The sequence below is a fragment of the Hippoglossus stenolepis genome, chromosome 13 (genome assembly GCF_022539355.2).
Source record: "Hippoglossus stenolepis isolate QCI-W04-F060 chromosome 13, HSTE1.2, whole genome shotgun sequence".
Classification (NCBI taxonomy): Eukaryota; Metazoa; Chordata; class Actinopteri; order Pleuronectiformes; family Pleuronectidae; genus Hippoglossus; species Hippoglossus stenolepis.
Genome location: NC_061495.1, coordinates 3990641 through 4009760, shown reverse-complemented (window position 1 = coordinate 4009760; position 19120 = coordinate 3990641). Strand labels below are relative to the sequence as shown.

The following is a 19120-nucleotide window of genomic DNA, read 5'->3' as shown; positions in this document are numbered from 1 at the left end:
ATCTGCTCTTGCATTACCTTGAGATATTGGATCTCAGCTGTTAGTGTGTGCTTCACGTTTGCAAACAGTAGGAGGACAACATCTAGTGCAGAGACAAGCGTATGATGTGCAATAGGTTTCGCCTATTAAGTGTCAAAATCTTGCACAATTCCAAACGCAGATCAGCTAGTGCTAGTAACTCAGCAGCTTGTGCAGAGAATGTACATGTTAATGGTTCTGCTTTCAAAATATCATGTGCAGTTACCATTGCATGATGCTGATCAATCCACAATAAGGGTTCAATAAGGGGGTTTCCTGTAGATCTGGTCTTGGGGAGCAAACATCAGTTACTGGTGAAACACAGTTATGCTCCTCAGGCCGTCCCAATGCCAGTGTAGATTTAATGCTTCAGTTCAGTAAACGATTTGTCTGGTTTAGAGGAGAATTTAAAAAAATCGGATCTCATCTGGTCTAAACTCAACCATGCTTGAGTAAGTACTTGTGTCACATTAATAGCCTGGACCTTTAGATTTAGAAATTCAGGTACTACAACTGTTTTGACCTTTGACCTCTGCCTTTATCAAAATCTCTGTCCCCTCTGTCCTGAGATTATAATAAATTAACTTTAAAAGCTTGAGACCAGACTTTCTCAAAGCAACTGCAGCTTTTCATAAATCCAGGTTCATTACACATCTGAAATTTTAAATGATGCGGACGTAAAAACCCAGGATTCGACTCGACTACACTAACGATCCACTTCCATTGTTTATTCAGTGCAGACAGGGAGTGTTTTGGTGCTTTGTTTTTTTTCTACATGAGCAGGTTCTTTCCAGACAACCACACTATCAAGGTCAGTGGGGAAAAGTATCGGGTGTGAGGATTTAATCCACTGGAAGCGGAAGCAGATTCTGCTGCAACTCGTCCACCTGAAAACTGCACAGACACAAAACCTCACAGTTGATCCCTTTCATTCCCACACAACACCAGAGGAAACAGTTCCATCAGATCCTGTGCACTGGCGAACATACATCAAACCCATACCCTGCTCTCTATCTCCAGCTCTTTCAGCTTATTGATTGGCACTTGTATTGACACAACAGCTAAACTGACCTAACACACGGCCAATGGAATCCTGCGCTACACACCCAGCTTTATGGATTCTGCAGAGTTACATAATGAAAAAAAACAAGTTCACTAAATGTCGGCTGCCAGACTGAATTACCGGAGGAGAGATAAACCAGGCCTGTTAGGAATACAACTAGAGTAGCTCTCATTAGAGCGCATACGCCTGTCGAGGGCGAACAGTCCCCTCGAATCAGGCTGCACCACATTTCACACGCTCACAGATATCAGGCCCATAAATATGTCACAATGTTAAAGAAAGTGAAAAGAAAATACCTGGATCCGGCCCCTGATCTGGACTTTGTTCCACTTCAGAAGTCACTGTAAATAATATTTAATGTCTTACTACAATATTGTCATTTCAGATGTGTAACCATGCAGCGTAGCCTCAGACACAAGCTTCTTTCTGCGTTGGAGCTTTTCATCGCATTTCCTCAGCAGACAGAGTTTGTCCAGTTGTCATGTAATTATGCATATTATCAGATTTCCATTTGTCTGAGAGCTTGAATGTCTACTTGAAAGTTTCCTCACCTTTATAGTGCGGTAAGATTGAGAGTAAACAGGCTATGAAATGACTTCAGAGTAAGATGGAAAATGAACTTCCCCTTCTTCCACTGATTTTGCTAATATTATGGTGACAAGATTCCCTAGCTGAGCTGCCCAGCTTCTTAGCAGCAGGCCTTCATGCATTCATTCCATCTTTCACAGCCTTTCCTTATAAATTCCCAGCATGTTACCAGCAGCTTCTACTGGAAAGAAAATACAAGACACAAGAGTCATCACCAGTCAGAGAAAACAGATTCATGGGGTGAACACGCGGAGGTGCAGCTAATATTTAGCTCATCGCTCTCTCAACACGTCGATCACATTCCACTTTGGCGTCACACCTCGTTCTCTTGTCTTGGGGGGTGCTGTCATTTCCAGTTGGAGTGAGGTAATGAGTGAGATGATCAGTTGATAAAGAGCCATGTTGGAAACCTTTGCTTGTGTGAGACTCTTCTTCTCTTGCACGTGCTGATTGTAAAGCTCCACAGATCAGTCACCAGCTGTGTCTCTGATGTTTTAATGCAACTTCCCCACAGCTCTCCTCATTAGCTGGACCTGAGAAGTGGTTTAGAGTCGGGAAGGATTTTGCGATGATGACTTTGCTAAATTAACGAGCTGTGTTGCTGCTGCATGAAGTGAAGCTTCTCAGAATAGAAATGGTTGAACAAGAATCACAGCTGAGTCTCTGTAGAATCCAAATCATCCTGCAAGTCCAAGTTAAGGCAGATTTATCAAATCATGAGACGAAACTTTTAAATGTACTTTTACTACTTTAGTTCATAAACCACTGACATTCCCATCCACCTTGGCTGTGCCACTCCACCCAGTGCTAAATCCTGCAATACACAATTTGTGAACATTATCGATGTGAGCGTATTTTCTTTCTTTCTGTTTCTCCCCCGCAGCCATCCGAGTGATTTCAAACATCGCTTTCACCGCCACCACTCATCCAGCAGTCTGCATGGCAGCCTCAATCACAACCACGCCCCTGAAACCAACCTGCCGCTAGTGACCGAGGAGCACGATGAACACCAGGATAACAAGGGGCCGGTGTATGACCCCAAACAAGACGTGTTTGTCAGCCTCTTTGTAAGTGTGCTTGTTTTTTTATGGACATTTCTTTTTGGTTCTGAACTGTAAAGCAGTCCTGAGAGACGTGGATGGAAGCAGATGTGATGTAACCACGCAGGCAGACACCACAGCCGATGCAGTTCCCCAAAGCCGAAGCGATTAACCAGTTTTGACAAGAACCCACTTGGATAATTGAGCTCAGCTATCTGAACGAGCGGAGATAAAAGCCGTCTTGTCTGACTTCATGGTTTGCATTAAGTTCTGAGGATCGGCAGTAAGCACAGATTTGAGCGTGATTACCCTAAAGTTGTGATGTGAGACCTGCGGCTCTGGCATTGTCCTTTGAAACACCCTTCCATGAGGTCAGAGGTGGCGTAGGTAGCTCTTGAAGTCGGAGAGAAAAGCCTCTCTGGGTCACATGTGTTGACTTATGTCTTCAGTCAGCTTACAGGTGTTTCTACTTAAAGCCTCCTGATGCATTAGCTGTGAAAAGTTAATATTCCCCATGGCTTAAAATGTTAAAACAGCCAAACGGTCAAAATTCTCCTCAAACACGAAGAGGCAGTCATGTGGCTGCGTGGTGTTAAATGAATCGCATTAACGTGTTATGGTTCAGACGTACTGTACATCGCTATCTGCACAATAATGTCTGTGTGCTTGTCCCATATGATGTCACATCACACTGGAACAATCATGTGGATCATCTCCGTGCTTGTCTCCCTCCAAGAAATCTCTCCACCCTCTGCCTCCCGAGAGCCATCCAGCTGCAGCCAGATCCATGAAGCTGCTCGCCAAGATTCCCAAAGACGCAGAAGCTGTCATTGTTTTAGTCGGTAAGCGAAAAAGGGAGTTTGGACAAAGTCGATTAATATAAAACGAATGATTATTTATTCCTTTTTATAAACTACCGAGAGATGAATCTGCTTGTCGTAAATGTTCCATGTGTAAATTCCTGTTCGCCAAGTCAAATCACAAAGTGTGCTCCTAATGTGGAGCTGTGGACGATCTCTACTAGTTTTGTGTTTGTGTTTCTTCACCGTCAGGCTGTGTGGAGTTTCTGGAGCAGCCGGCCATGGCGTTCGTCCGGCTGAACGAGGCTGTGCTTCTGGAGTCCGTGCTCGAGGTCCCCGTCCCCGTTCGCTTCATTTTTGTCCTGCTTGGTCCCAGTCAGTCCAACATGGACTATCATGAGATCGGACGCTCCTTCTCCACCCTCATGTCCGACAAGGTAATTTGTAAGTACGGTAGTTGTCCTGAATTTCCTTTCTTCCTCATTCTGGTGCTGACATCCGGTTATGTTTTGCCGTAGAACTTCCACGAGGTGGCCTACTTTGCGGACGACAGACAGGACCTCCTGAACGGTATCAACGAGTTCTTGGACTGCAGCATCGTCATCCCGCCCTCGGACGTGGAGGGCAAAGACCTCCTGAAAACGGTGGCTGACTTCCAGAAGCAGATGCTGCGCAAGAGGAAGGAGCGCGAGCTCAAAAAGCAACACTCCTCATTCGGGGTGGTGCAGGAGAACAATGGTTTGAATCAATACATCTTTTTCAATCAAGAATACCCAAAAAATGTTGGTTCCATGTTCTCAAAAGTGAGAATGTGGTGCGTTCCTGCATTCTTCACATCAACCATGGATCTAATACACATGCTGCATAAATGAACTCTTAAGATATGTGTCAACTTTCGATTTTGGTGTTTGCATTTTCATGAGTATATCCCTTTAATGTTACTGTTGACTTTTATATTGTTGTGTTATCATTATTATTATTATCATCGCTATCATTTTACTATTATTATCTATTACCTCCTAGAGGTGAGCCCGGAGGAGGAGGGCGAGGGCGACCAGGAGGTGGATCCGTTGATGCGCTCTGGGATCCCGTTCGGAGGCCTGATCCACGACATCCGCCGCCGCTACCCGCACTACGTCAGTGACTTGAAAGATTCCCTGGACATGCAGTGCATCGCCGCCGTCATCTTCATCTACTTCGCGGCCCTGTCGCCCACTATAACCTTCGGAGGCCTGCTGGGTAACCTGAACCTCTCAACATGAGGACAATTGAATTTGCCACTTTGATCTGCTGCATGTTTTCCATTGTGTTTATTTTGCACGCAGGAGAGAAAACAGAGGGGCTGATGGGAGTTACTGAGCTTATCGTTTCCACTGCAACTCTCGGGGTCATATTCTCGCTGCTTGCTGGTCAGCCGCTCCTCATCATTGGCTTCTCAGGACCCTTGTTGGTGTTTGAAGAGGCCTACTACAAGGTACCTGAGAGATGTTTTCACCCCCAGGAGCACCCCCAGAGTTTATCAATCACCCACATGCACTAATGTCTGCGTCTTCTCACTCAGTTCTGTCAAGCTCACGACTATGAGTACCTGACGGGCCGGGTGTGGATCGGTTTCTGGCTCATCGTCATCGTGCTGGTGATGGTGGCGGCGGAGGGCAGCTTCCTCGTCCGCTACATTTCGCCCTTTACCCAGGAGATCTTTGCTTTCCTCATCTCCCTCATCTTCATCTATGAGACCTTCTCCAAGCTCATCAAGGTGAACTGAATTTAGACACCGCAGTGTTTATAAGTTCATGTTTATAACATCCTTCCCTGGTCTTTACTGCAAAAAGCTCAAGTTACAGTTTACAGTCGCTGGATGATGAGTTGTGGCTCCCGTCTTGTTTCCAGGTGTTTAAGGAACATCCTCTGATGTCCTTGTACACCAGTGATTTGACCCCAGCTACTGTGCTGCACGATGACGACATCCCCGTCTTCAACCAGCCCAACACCGCTCTCCTCTCTATGGTCCTTATGCTCGGCACCTTCTTTGTTGCTTTCTTCCTCAGGAAATTCAGAAACAGTCGATTCTTAGGTGGCAAGGTAATCATTTAAACACCTTTAATTTAAACTGTGTGAACATTGAATTATACCCATTATACTTTCTTGTGAAAAGATGAAGCTGTGTAGAGGAAAAATATATAATTTACAGTTTGTGTTGATGTCGCTATTTAAACTGATCATGTTGATGAGTCTTGTTTTATACATTCTAATGATCATAAACTTTGCCTTATTTTAAAGGCTACAAGTAAGTTTTTGCAATCATTAGATTTGCAGAAAAGTTTAGTATCAAACTTTATTCCTCACGAAGATCTGTCTCCAGCTGTGGAAAACAATGCTAATGTTTTTCACTAGTTTTGCTCGTAAACATGGATAAATTATACTTCGTCAGCCCATATTGTCTCTTTCTGATAGAATTCACTGTAGCTCACAGAGGGAGCATTATAACCACGTCTTGTAAACTCAGCGTAAACTCAACAGTAGCCGAAGCTCTTGGGAAACCATGACACCTTGTATTTATGTTTGGTTTCTCAATGTCCTCAGGCCAGAAGAATCATCGGGGACTTTGGCATCCCTATTTCAATTCTGGTCTCAGTGTTGTTGGACTACGCCATTACTGACACTTACACACAGGTCAGTGCACTTCAGTCACATCGTTTTTTTACAGCTGTATAAGTCTCTACGTTTCTATTTAAACATAACCGCTTTATTCTGATTTCAGAAACTCAACGTGCCGTCGGGCTTTTCAGTCACGTCCCCTGAAAAGAGAGGATGGTTCATCAGTCCCTTCGGTGATAAGCAGCCTTTTCCAGCCTGGATGATGGCAGCAAGTATTGTACCTGCGCTTCTCGTCTTCATCCTCATCTTCATGGAAACTCAGATTACTTCGTACGTACAGTGTGATTATCCACAGTGGTAATACATAGTCATTTATACTCTTTACAAACTGCGCTATATGAAGTTTCCACCTTTTTAAACATCGTCTCATCCCTCTTTCAATGCCTCAGATTGATAGTGAGTAAGAAGGAGCGTCGTCTGGTGAAAGGCTCCGGTTTCCACCTGGACCTGCTGCTCATCGTCATCCTGGGGGCCTTCTGTCCCCTCTTCGGCCTGCCGTGGCTCACCGCGGCCACTGTCCGCTCTGTCACTCATGTCAACGCACTCACGGTCATGAGCAAGGCCACGGCGCCTGGCGAGAAGCCCATGATCCAGGAGGTGAAAGAGCAGAGGCTGACCGGGCTTCTTGTGGCTGTGCTTGTCGGTAAGAGGAAACGAGGGGCATGGGAAGGATGGGGTGGGGTGGGGGGGGGGCTTGTTGACCATTATAAACGTCCAGCATACAGGCCGACACGCTGGAAAGGCGGCGTGCAAGGAACTGCAGTCAAAACTGTCTTCATCCTCAATGCATTTCTCTCTTCAAAGTAAAGCGTACAGTTTGAAATGTCTAATGCTAGTGCAGTACACATTCTTAACCCACCTATTTGGAATGACCTGTTTCCTTGGCCTGTGATGATGCTGGTGGATCAGGTCAACAACAGCAATTTCATTATATAAAAACGTCCCTGTTAACCCGTCTCCGCCCATCAGGCATGTCCATAGTGATGACGGACGTGCTGCGCCTCATCCCCCTGGCCGTGCTCTTCGGTATCTTCCTGTACATGGGGGTCACCTCTCTGACGGGCATCCAGCTGTATGAGCGCATCACCCTGATGGTCACGCCCGCCAAGCACCACCCCGACCACATCTACGTCACCAAGGTAAAAACAACAGCAGCCACAACCATATAAAAACACCTTTATGATTCCATGAGCATTATCCAGATGTCTGCAGCTCTGCAAGTGTTGATATGCATCTTATAATAACTTATAATCATAATCCAGTCACTGTTATATGTATGCAAACTAGAGAAAAGGGTTTATTTAAATACAAATAAGATACAACAGGTAATTATTGCTTCCATTTTGGGTTCGAAGTTTAAATTACTGGTTGATGATTTAAGGTTTATTCCTCAATAGTAATAATAAAAAATCCATAACATTAATTTGTCTCATTAATTTACTGATCCACTAGGTGGAGCTAAAACCCTGTGAGAGTTTCATTCTGCAGGGGAGCAGTGTGGGAATGTGTGATTCATGTGTCTTTGAGGGCCTGTGTGTGTGTCTCTGTGTGTGTACAGTTCTGTGTGTGTGTACGCCTCTGTGTGTGTGTACGCCTCTGTGTGTGTGCACGCCTCTGTGTGTGTGTACGCCTCTGTGTGTGTGCACGCCTCTGTGTGTGCACGCCTCTGTGTGTGCACGCCTCTGTGTGTGCACGCCTCTGTGTGTGTGTACTGCGGTTTATTGTCTTTTGGTTTTCTTACCCATTAACCAACCACACGTGTGTCGCTTCAGGTGAAGACATGGCGGATGAACATGTTCACCATCATCCAGTTGGCGTGCATCGTGGCTCTGTGGGTAGTGAAGTCCACTGTGGCCTCGCTGGCGTTCCCCTTCGTCCTCATCATGACGGTGCCGCTGCGCCGCCTCGTCCTCTCCAGGATCTTTCAGGAGCGTGAGCTCCAAGCGGTGAGTTGGGCAGCAGAGACCTTCCAGGGAAGTTTGAACCTGGGCCACAATCATCTGCTCTGATGTACTGGAACCTAAACTTATTTTACATTGAATTAAACTTGAGATGGATGTTGGCATGAGCTCGACATTCTTCTTGATTTTCTCCTGTGTGATTATGGACAGTGTTCTCATCCAAATATTTTCGAATGATATGCAAATATTTCTTTTTGCCGTCGGTTCTAACCAGACGAAGATCTGCGACCCACCGTGAGGTCGCACTTCATGTTTTCTTGGTCTGATCCCCTCAACCCATACGTGTCATCGCTGTCGGATTCAAACCTTCTATTTCCAAAATGTCGACTTTTTCAGGAGCTTGGATAAACAGATTTGTTCTTAGCTTGACCACCGTGTGAGCTGTGTTCATCCAAACGACCTCATGAACTTGAGGCACTAGAGAATTTCCCTAAACCACCAGAAAATTAAGTTAAACTTGAAAAGTTATTAGAATTCGACCTCCATGATGTTAGATCCCTCCAGCCTTCATTCTTATATACACATTGCTCTGTGCACGTCAGTTTTTATTTATATTTCTTGGTTTGTTATTTAGTTATTTTGAACCTAAGCTTTTCGTGTGCTGGCTGTGGCCTTTTACTTCTGAAGTCTAAAGATATCACTAAGTGTATTTCTCAAAATGTTTATCTTTGCCTTTAATAAGTAATGGACCTATCAGTAGTTTAGCTTTTAAATGAATACTTAAATAAGATATCAGAGAACATAGACCCAATTTTTCTTCTGTCAGCATTTCCTACAGACTTAATTTAATCGCGCACAAAGGTCACCGTCAGGATCCCGGTGACAGTTACCAGATGAAACTACGAGCTCTGACTGTCTGCGTGGAGAGTAAAAACTTTATGGATCATAGCATGGTCACACGGCTGAACACACCAAGTTAGAGATACCGAGTTAGAGCTGCCACCGTCTAGATAATTATGAGGAAACACTGAATGTTGTTGATTGGATATTCAGTCCACAGAGTTCGGTTGAAAGCCCAAAAAATCTAAATCCAAACAGGACCTGAGCAAACTTTGAATGAAACTGACTGAAGTTCATTCGTCTTTCCGCAGCTGGACTGTGACGAAGATACTCCCAACTTCGATGAAGACGGACGGGACGAGTACAACGAGATCCACATGCTTGTGTAAATCTCAAAATGGGGCCCGGCCGACCGCACCTCCTCCGTTCCTGCAGCTCTGACCAATCAGAGGAGGCCTCTCTGGAACACCTCAGCAGAGCGAGAGGAGCTACCATAATGGTGTTTGTAAAATATACACAAAGCTGTAGCTGGATAATTACTTACTTAGCTTTGTTTATTCCAGTTTTTCAAAAGAGCACACCTCGTGTTAGATCTCTGTGGTGGTGGTGGTGGTGGTGGTGGTAGTGGTGGTACTGGTGTTGTGTTAACCTCCCTGAAGATGTTCTGTCAGAGGCGAACAGCTCTGCGCACCCTGTCTGAAGTGGAAGCTGCAAACCACACAAACACTTAATCCAACTTTTTTTATCCCGTCTATCCCTTTAACTACCACGCAGGTTTCTGGGCATGAGTGCAATGATGATGGTGACCTCCCGGACGACAGCTGGTGGTGATGATGATGATTTAGGCTGATTTTGGCAGCGAAAAGTGGGAAATCTGGTCAATTTCCTCTCATTTCATTCAGGAAGCGGACATTCATCAAAATGTATTTTTGTGCAGGTGACGTGACCCTTAAGCCCCGAGAGAATTCCACTGCCGTCATAGTTTAGCGGCCTTTACTACTGACATTTCCTGTAGGTTGCAACGATGTGCGGACAAGGAGTGAAGTAGTGTTCCTGTCTGTTGTCGAGTCCCAGGGGCACAAAGCCTCCTCCTGATAGTAAAATCTCCACCGAGCCTTCAAGGGGTGTTACTGTACTTTGTTAGGTGTTCGATGCCCAACATACCAGTCCACTGGGCCTATTACTGTGACCTCGGATGTATAACTAAATAGCGAACATGGTCTCAACCTTATTTTTCTACTTTATTTTGTGTCCAGATCCTCAGAGACTCTTCAACAGCTTCAGATTTAAGATGAGATACAAAAAATAACACTATGTAGGTTGACGCACTAAAACAATGATTCATCCGTCCCTTCACGATTTTTTCGCAGTGTTGTGCGTTTTTTTAATGACACACTTGACTGGAAACTAAGCAAACATACAAGTGCTAAAATTGCCGGGGAACAGTTGAGTGTTTGGCGGAATGTATGAATGATGCTTTGTACAGTAAGACTGTGAACTTGGAATTATAATGAACCATCTGTGCTCCGAGTGGTTTTAAAAATACAGAGAGATTTAGTTTTCACCTCCCATACTGCGAAACCCATTACATAATTGGAAACGCTTCTCAGAAACCTGACTTCTGCCGCACAGACAACACTGCCAGAGCTATACTGTTTGGAAAAATGGCACCAAATTGCATAAGGCATTTAGAAACAGATGAGACCGGAGTGTTGGGATGTTCTGTACATTCCCAACACTCACAATATCATCTTTGCACCTTTGCCTAAGTCGGAGAATAACCAAGAAAAAGCCAGTATGATGGACGCAGGTCAAACTGGGAGATGGCTCCTGCACATCTTCGTCACCAAACAAAAATGTTCAGAAGAAGCTGTGTGCAGGATTCCGTCATCTCCAAACACCGGTCATATTTAAACGCACTGCACAGGAACACAGGACAAACAGTGCACAGACACTGTGAGGCAGCTGAAGGGGTTTCTGGTTAAAAAACGCTGCTTAAAAGTGAAGGCACAGATAGTGGCATTCAAAATATTGAGCTTAAATATTGTTAAGGGTCAGCAGTGTGTTTAAATGTATGTATGTCACAGCCACAAGTTCATTTCACACAACCATGTCCTAAATTATAAGCCATGCAAGAATCCTGTCTCAGGGGAAACTGACCTTCGATCTGTAAATATTGGTTCCCAGCCTTTTTAGTTTGTTGTCGTCCTTTGTACATAAAGCGGTCAAGGCAATCTAACATGTGCAATGCAAAATATATATACAGCAGGATTTTGTGTCACACGACAGAGGAGAGAGAATAACGTGTCGACTCCATCGAGGTGACCTGGGATCGGACTGTGAACGAGGCCTCCACTTTGACGTGAAGCATCCACCTGCTGGAGTCGGCGTTTCCCTCGGCTGCTCACGGAGTTAATGAGTTACTCAATGTGCTTTGCATTAGCGCTCTGTCGCAGCTTCACTCCACTGCTGTGCTGGTAATGGACCTTTTTCAACCACGTGATCGTGTGTTCCGCTTATTGCAAGGACAGGAATTTGTGTCTCCATTAGATTTGGCCCCACTGTGCTCATGACATTTTAAATGCTGATGCTTGGCTGCCGGTGTTTTCAGGCACATGATCGACCTGGTCAGATTCAGCTGATACCAATTCATGGAAGTCTTTAGAGCTACTGGGTGACCAGCAACAAGTTGAAGCTACTGTTCAGGGTTAGAGATGCATTCAGGACTCAAAAGGGATTATGAGTCAGTGTCAATGAAGAGGCTCGAATTTCAAAATTTCTATTAATGTGAATATTATCCCGAGTTTCATTTATTTATTTTGTTTGTTGTTTTATTTAACTCAAAACATTTCTTTCACCTTATCCCTGTATGATTTTCTAAAAGCTGTTTTCCCCCCTTGAACATGTATTTCATTTAGATTTTGCCCCCCCCCCCAAAAAAAGACTACTACTACTATGCAGTATTTAAAATTATTATCTACACTTCAGGTCCACAAACTACCAGAGAACAATAGAAAGGACATGACCTCAGGCTCCTGCGTTTCGGCACTTTATATTGGAATCAACCTGGAATATAATTAAGTTATATGATTAAAATTAAAACTGTGAACCTAATGTTAACTTCCATAGCTAACTTCTGTTCAGGTAATTAAATGCAAACCATTTGATGGACTTGATCAAATAGCTTTGACCTGATAAGGATCAAGCCATTCGATTTAAATCTTATTTAAATAAAAGGTTGATTGAATCCAAAGTAGCACACTAACAGCCGTGTGTCTTTGTACGTCACACAAATCTGCTAAGACTGTTCAACACATGCACATGCTTTTATTATGACAAGACTTGTTGTATTGGAGGAGGCAGCAGCCCAGACTCACCCGACCAGAGTCCTACTCAGCAAAACATCCTTTCAGTGTTTACACATGGGGGGGGAAATGAAATCGCCGGTATTATTTAGGATTATAGAAGGTGGGATGCTGCCCCTTGGTCCTGTCTGGGCGCTGGATGTTACAACGTGACCCCTCGATATGTTTCATCTGTTTCGACCACAGTAGCAGCAACAGACGACCCACCCAAATATAAGCATGTGTTAGGTCTTGAACCTCTTTTGATTCATCTCTATTGGTTCGAGTGAAAAACATTGACGCTTTTTGAGTTCTCCGATATTTAATCATGTTTTATTTAACCGTTATTTAACTAGAAATCAGACGTCATGCTGATTTTCTCAAGCTCTAAAGAATTAAAGCTACAGAATGCCATTATTTTTTTTCATATTGTTGGTGATATCCTTTCCTGTAAATAAAATGCTGTCCTTATAAATGGTATATATTTTATTATTATATTATTATTGTTGTGACAGAATTCGGATGATGCCACAATAGTATTTTTTCCAGTTTTAACACCTATCTTAGTTTCCATAAAATATCATCTCCAAAGCTGCAATAGGCATTTTGGAACCTCAAGAGCACAGACGGCCATTCTTCACCAAACTCACAGCGACAAGCCCTGATCTGCTACTTGTCGAGGAATGTTAGCGCTACACAACACGACACAACAATACATCGATGCATCGTAACGTGACGAGTTACACAATGCGGTTTGCTCGTGACACACAGGTCTTGAAGAGCAGCTCCATCTTGCTATTTCTGTAAAGAGGTTTTCAAAAGACTGTCAAATGTTATTTTTTTGTCTGAAATAAATATTTATTATGTGTTTCAAATACAAACGGAATCCTTAATTATTTTTTTTTACATATCACATTCAGAAGTGCAGTTGGTGTGAAACAGTGCAGTAAATCTTGGAGCCTTTTGTTTTTGTATACGTGCTGTAGGGGCCAGACGGGTGGGATTAACCACGGAAAACAAAATAATGAGTCTCAGAAAGTTAATACATTCACAGCAGAGTACTCACACAGTCAAATATCCGTTTTCTATGTCTACAGAATAAATCCATATGCTATAGGGGCATATAGTGATTTACAGAACCCACCCAGCCGTAGAGAAACACATCATGACACACGATGATGTGTTTCAACAATAAATAGTTTGACAGTTAAAGTAAATACCACACGGTGCTGCTCGGATATTAGGCAAAGTAATGTTCGACTATAACAATGAAGACTCGATCACGTTGAATACTAATAGAAAATATTGCATATAAATGGGCACTTTGAAAAGAAAAGCTAGTGGTTTGTTTGCAGTGAACAATCGGATTGTCAACCGGATTATGCCAAAACAACGAGTACCGATTTCCACAAAACATACATCGTTGAGACGAGGACCAAGAAATAACTCATTAAATTGTGGGGCAGATTTGAACTAAGGGACTTTCTGGATTAACTATTGTTACTCATAGTAACTTTTTAGCAAACCAAACTAGTTATTTTGTGTATTTGTAATTCGATACGATGAAAGTCACATAGTAAATCTAAAATTACACAGTAGTAGCAAAGACAAATATCTATCTAAGTGGCAAGTTTGTTAAGCCAACAAGGTTAAAGGTTGGAGAGTTCATTTATCTGAAATCAATAAATAAAAAACAACTCAGTGCGCATGAACAGTTTCTTCATAAGCCACAAGTTAGCAAGAGTCGTGGTAAAGTCGGCTTCTGGCAGAGGGCAGTCGGTGCACGTCCATGTGCTGATGAGAACACACAACATGTGCTGTTGAGTATTTACGTCAGCTCAACTCATCAGACCCCTGATCAAATATTTATTGTGTCCCTTGGTGGTGAGAGGAAGACACAGAAAAGGCATCAGGAGGGTGATAATGATGAAAGGTGATATTAACATCATCAGAGTGAAGAGGGGGGGGTCGCGGACCTGTCCACAGAGTGAAAAGCACGTCCTGTGGACAGCCAAGTAGACCTCGTCCACCAGAGACCCGTATCCCTTGCACCGAGACATTACGGCCGTGTCGTTCACACACATCATCAGCTGGTTGTAGACGCTGCAGAGATTGAGAACAAGTCAGAGGACAACGTTAAACGGCTCACACTTGCTCTACAAGTTTGGATTTTAAGGATTTGGTCATTCTGTTGATGACCTTTCCAGTTGCATGAAGCTGTGAAAACATATCCCTGCTGGCCTGTTGTTTGCCTTTGGCTCTCAATCAATTCAACCCCACACAGCGTCTTTGATTTTGGGCAGCTTCAGAAGACGAAAACTGAGATGTATTAAATCCTCTGAGACAAATCATGGAGCGATGGAGACTCCCAGCTCATTATGGATGTAACAGTCCCCCACCGATGTTGAGGAGGCAGCTTACATTTCACTTTGTCTCGTCTAATGGGCGAGTAATCGACCACAGTCTCACTGCAGCGGCATAAATTTTGCAAGCAGTTCTCACCAAGAGATTTTAAGGGTGGAAAACACGAAACAGATTCAATTCGAGCCTTGCAGCTGGAAGCCTGATCAACAAGCTTGGCTCTTCGTGATGACGGATGCTCCGCCCTCGCACGCCATTTGAGCTCTATGGGAGTACAGCCTCCAACCATGTTAGCAGTAAAATATGGATTATTACAGCCATAATTAAACCCCAACGTCGGCAGAACAGCAAGAGTGAAACAGCTGCTGTCTGGGAATATGAGCCCGGGAGCACCAGTCTCGCACTTTTTTCATTAAATGATGACTAATTAGCTGAAACTTTGACCTGCGCCAAATGAAGCCAGGAAACAGCAAAGTACCTGACTTTCCCATGACTGGGGGTCATATATCTTGACTGAGAATGCCATAAAAAGAGTGTAATGTGCCTCTGTGGCGCAGCCTTCCAGAGTCTTCACCCTCTGGGCCGCATGTTGAGCTCAGGAGCGGCTCCGAGCCACACGTGCATCGCAGGGACCGAACAGAACACAGGCTCACGGCTGCCAGGAGCCTTTTTACAAAGCAGCTGCATGTGTTTGCTGATCACACACAATTAATCATGTCAGTGTTGTAGTGTTGTCTAGTTTTGTATGATATTTGTATTTAGGGAAAGAACAGTTCTTAAGCTAAATGATGAATAAATAAAAAATGTAATTTACCCATTTACTGAAGGCCATGTACACGTGTCCTGAAAGCCGCTTGTCTCCATGCTGTTGTTGAATGCCGACAGACAGATGTCAACATCACTGTGGAACATGTGCTGGTCACATGGCGGAGCAATTCTTTTGGCAGCCAATCCTGAAGAAAAGGAAACTCAGCATCAGAGACAGAGTCAGAGTCGGTCCGAGACGTTGATCGTCTGATGTGTGATGGATAAACATCAAATGAGCAAAGTAATCAAACTAAAAAAAATGACAGAATTCACTTTAGTTACAAAATTACATCGGCGTTCATGTTTTGGTGGCAAATACTTTATAGAAAATAGTATATAAACAATTTAAATCATCCACATTTGTCATTGATATTATGTGTTGTTAGAATTAGTATAATGTGACTACATGGCTTTGTCCTTTAGAACAGTGTGGTTCTCTAACTGCCGTTCCCCCCGTAGTCCAGTTCCACATTTGATATTTTTTGCCAGAGATGATTTTGCCTGAATGGTGAACGATATCTGAACTGTATTTATGTCGAGCTTTTAGTCTTATCAATCACTCAAAGCACAAATCCATACAGAGCTTCTTTGCAATGCACAGTTTTCAAGGGGTTCGAACCACCGGACTTCTTATCGGTGGACTGCTCACCTGTCCTTATGAAGCCAAGAGCCAGAAAACACACAGTCAACTCCATCTGTCAGAGAAAAACATGGTGAAGGACTTGTTCTACAATAAAGAAAATAAACAGACAAGTCTGGAACAAACCAGGGATCATTTCTATATGTAGAGTTCAATCTGTGTTTTTCCCCAAATAACTATGTGAGGGATGGATTCTCTGCTTCCTCTGTAAACAACCTAATCTTGCAGAATATTTGTCATCTTAGTTTGGGAGTATATCTGTCATGTGGGCTCACTCTGTCCAGCGTGAGAATCCATGTTCTCTGAGTCCTCCTCCACACTGGAGAGATCAAGCACCTGATAGAACATTGACTGAATAACCACATTACCAAGGCAATGCATGTTTTATACACAGAGCAAAAACTCCCATGTTCAGACTCATACTGATTCTCCTTGAATGTAAAATATGATATTTACATTTGACCATTTTTATCCCAAGCTGCATCTTGAAACAGTTTCCACTGCAAGTTCATCACCACGCTTAGAAAGACAATCAATATTTCAAACAATAACATTAAGTTCTGCATGAAGCAGACGTGACAGCCATCTGCTTCCTGGACATTCCCACAAATTAATGCATTTATCTCGTGGCTGGAAAACAGATGAGATGAGAGATTGCCTCCCCTTCTACACACACACACACACACACACACACACACACACACACACACACACACACACACACACACACTCTTTTGCTGCTTGTATGAAGAAAATATGATGACACTGCCAGATCCATTACCAGATATTTAAGAAATGTATCAAACTGTGAAATAAATGGGTTTAATGTTTTCCACATTATCTAAACTAGTCAAAACCATGAGATATTGAACTCAATACATTTATCAATAGTCTAATACAGATATTGAATGTTAAAAGTGACAGAGAGGAAAATGCTCTGCGTGGACATACCTGAGATTTTTCCCGCTGCTGTTATTATTTTCCCTTTTAGATCCCCGGTTGAAGCCGTGAATGGAAGCAGCCAACTAGCATGTTCACAAAGAGCTTCTGCGGTTATCTCATCCACTTTCCCCATTGGTGCAACCCGGAGATAATTGGATCGTGCAACAGACAGCCTGCTTCCTTTCCCAGACCGATGATGGCGGTTCCCATGCTACACTCAGACATGTTCCACACACAGTCCCCCCGAGGGACACTGGAACTGAGAGGCCTCAATGTCAACATGCGCGTATGCTGGTATCTCAAATACATCAGTGTTTTGTTAATATTCTCGTTCAGGGTCAGGACTGTGTTCTGCCATCCGAGCGGAAGGTGGAGAAATACCTTCGACAGGTTGCCAGGCTGTTTTTTTCTTATTTACAAAACCAGAACACAGAAAACACACAAACAGAAAACGTCTACAACCAAAAGGCACTTTTTGGGTCAACTTGCATTTCAGGGAATCATTTTTTAATTACTTAATTTCCTGAAGGCCAAGGTTAACAACTTAATCCACTGAAAAATAAAAATAAAACTCTGTTGCTTTGAAATTCATAATCGTGAAAACATACATTTGCCATGAAGCTAATAGACGCTGAGATTCACTTGTGTACAAGATGGAATCAAAATCACCTAATGAGTATTGATCAATGCACCCTCATAACTTAAAGCTTCACTAATTCATACTTTGGCTGCTTGGGGTCAGCAGAACAAGCTGGAAACAAAAACACTGACATATTATCAAATTAAAATGTTGTTTATTTAACCCATGTGTTAGCAATCTCTTGGCTTTTTAAACATTCAGCAGATGCAGCTCAGCATCAACAATCACAAGTCGTGTTTCTGTATAACTCGTATTCACTCTTCTCTTCGCTCGGTTTTGTTCTCTAACAACTCCTGAGAGAAACGTCTCCCTTTGTTGCTGGGCAGGATGTTAACAATGATTTAATTTAAAGTTGTATTAGTACTTTAAGCTTCTTTGATTTTTTTATCTTAGCACCAACAACACCACTGGCGTTACCATGGTTTCATGTGTTTGTTATTTGTGTCAGGATATTGAAAATACTACTGAAGCTGCTGAATCTTTCAAGTTTATGCAAACATACATACAAAAGCTCTGGAGAACAATTTGCTCTGAGGTTTTACAGAATGTATTGTATATCTTGAATCTATCTACATCCATCAGTGTGGCTAGTTATTAATGATATTGCAAAAATGTTCCTAATACTAATTGTTTTATAGGCATTTACAAACCTTTTCCTTTCACAATCACATAAAGTCATTTTTTGAACGAATCCTGCTCGTTACAAATCGCAGAATCCTCCCGAATGTAGCCTCTCGTTTCACTTCCTCCATATGGATGTATTTCCTGTGGAAAATGTAACCGCCACTCTGTGGTTTTGCATCTGTCCCGACTAATGACTCTCTGAAAGACGGATGTTTCAGGAGCACAGTTGAAACGTACAGTCAGAAATGTACACTGTAAAAGGTAATACTGCTTTGTTACATCACATTAGCTCTTTACTCATGTTACGTCTGTACAAGGTTCTGTAATTTACTAATCTAGTTAGTTGCTATGACGACAGACAATAAGGCCCAGTATGGATACGATATGATCATCCAGAGACTAAGACTTAATTAATAAATATATATATATATATATTGATTTAACTGGGATAGCACACAAACATTAGAATAGAGATTTAAAATATACTGTCATGGTAAATAAAAGACCTAAGGGGTGTATCTTAACTATAGACTGTGAATAAAGATGGACACATTTTCTCCACTTCCTGGTTTTCTACAGAAATGAAGCCTAAATATCCTGGATATGGATGCCACCATCTTGTAATGTTAATGTTAGAGTCTGGGAATCTTACATATCTTAAAATAAATAGATAAAAATGCATCTTTCAAAAAATAATTGACCACATTCATCTATTTGATTCAATTAAATGTGTATGAATCCCTAAACAAACAACAGAGTAGAGACACACTACAAATAGGGGCCTTCATAATTAAATATTTCAAGTAAACTTACAATGTTACACTTGATTTCATGCCAGTAATTATTTACTGACA

The 19120-nt window shown here is 42.7% G+C and overlaps 1 protein-coding gene across 3 annotated transcripts in view; it reads left to right on the top strand.

Moving 5' to 3' along the window:
• The window catches only part of slc4a3 (solute carrier family 4 member 3), a 32449-nt gene extending 19722 nt beyond the window's left edge, over nucleotides 1-12727 (top strand). For 2 of the 3 annotated variants that reach the window (XM_035175231.2, XM_035175234.2), the window contains 14 exons: nucleotides 2553-2736; nucleotides 3446-3551; nucleotides 3762-3946; nucleotides 4028-4247; nucleotides 4533-4748; nucleotides 4835-4983; nucleotides 5071-5265; nucleotides 5400-5591; nucleotides 6093-6182; nucleotides 6271-6437; nucleotides 6557-6810; nucleotides 7137-7306; nucleotides 7940-8113; nucleotides 9220-12727. In XM_035175231.2, the coding sequence (XP_035031122.1) occupies nucleotides 2553-2736; nucleotides 3446-3551; nucleotides 3762-3946; nucleotides 4028-4247; nucleotides 4533-4748; nucleotides 4835-4983; nucleotides 5071-5265; nucleotides 5400-5591; nucleotides 6093-6182; nucleotides 6271-6437; nucleotides 6557-6810; nucleotides 7137-7306; nucleotides 7940-8113; nucleotides 9220-9297 (2380 nt within the window). In that variant the 3' untranslated portion in view covers nucleotides 9298-12727. The remainder of the gene's footprint in view (nucleotides 1-2552; nucleotides 2737-3445; nucleotides 3552-3761; nucleotides 3947-4027; nucleotides 4248-4532; nucleotides 4749-4834; nucleotides 4984-5070; nucleotides 5266-5399; nucleotides 5592-6092; nucleotides 6183-6270; nucleotides 6438-6556; nucleotides 6811-7136; nucleotides 7307-7939; nucleotides 8114-9219) is intronic. The other variant, XR_004698207.2, reaches the window with a different exon arrangement.
• The last annotated feature ends 6393 nt before the right edge of the window (nucleotides 12728-19120 follow it).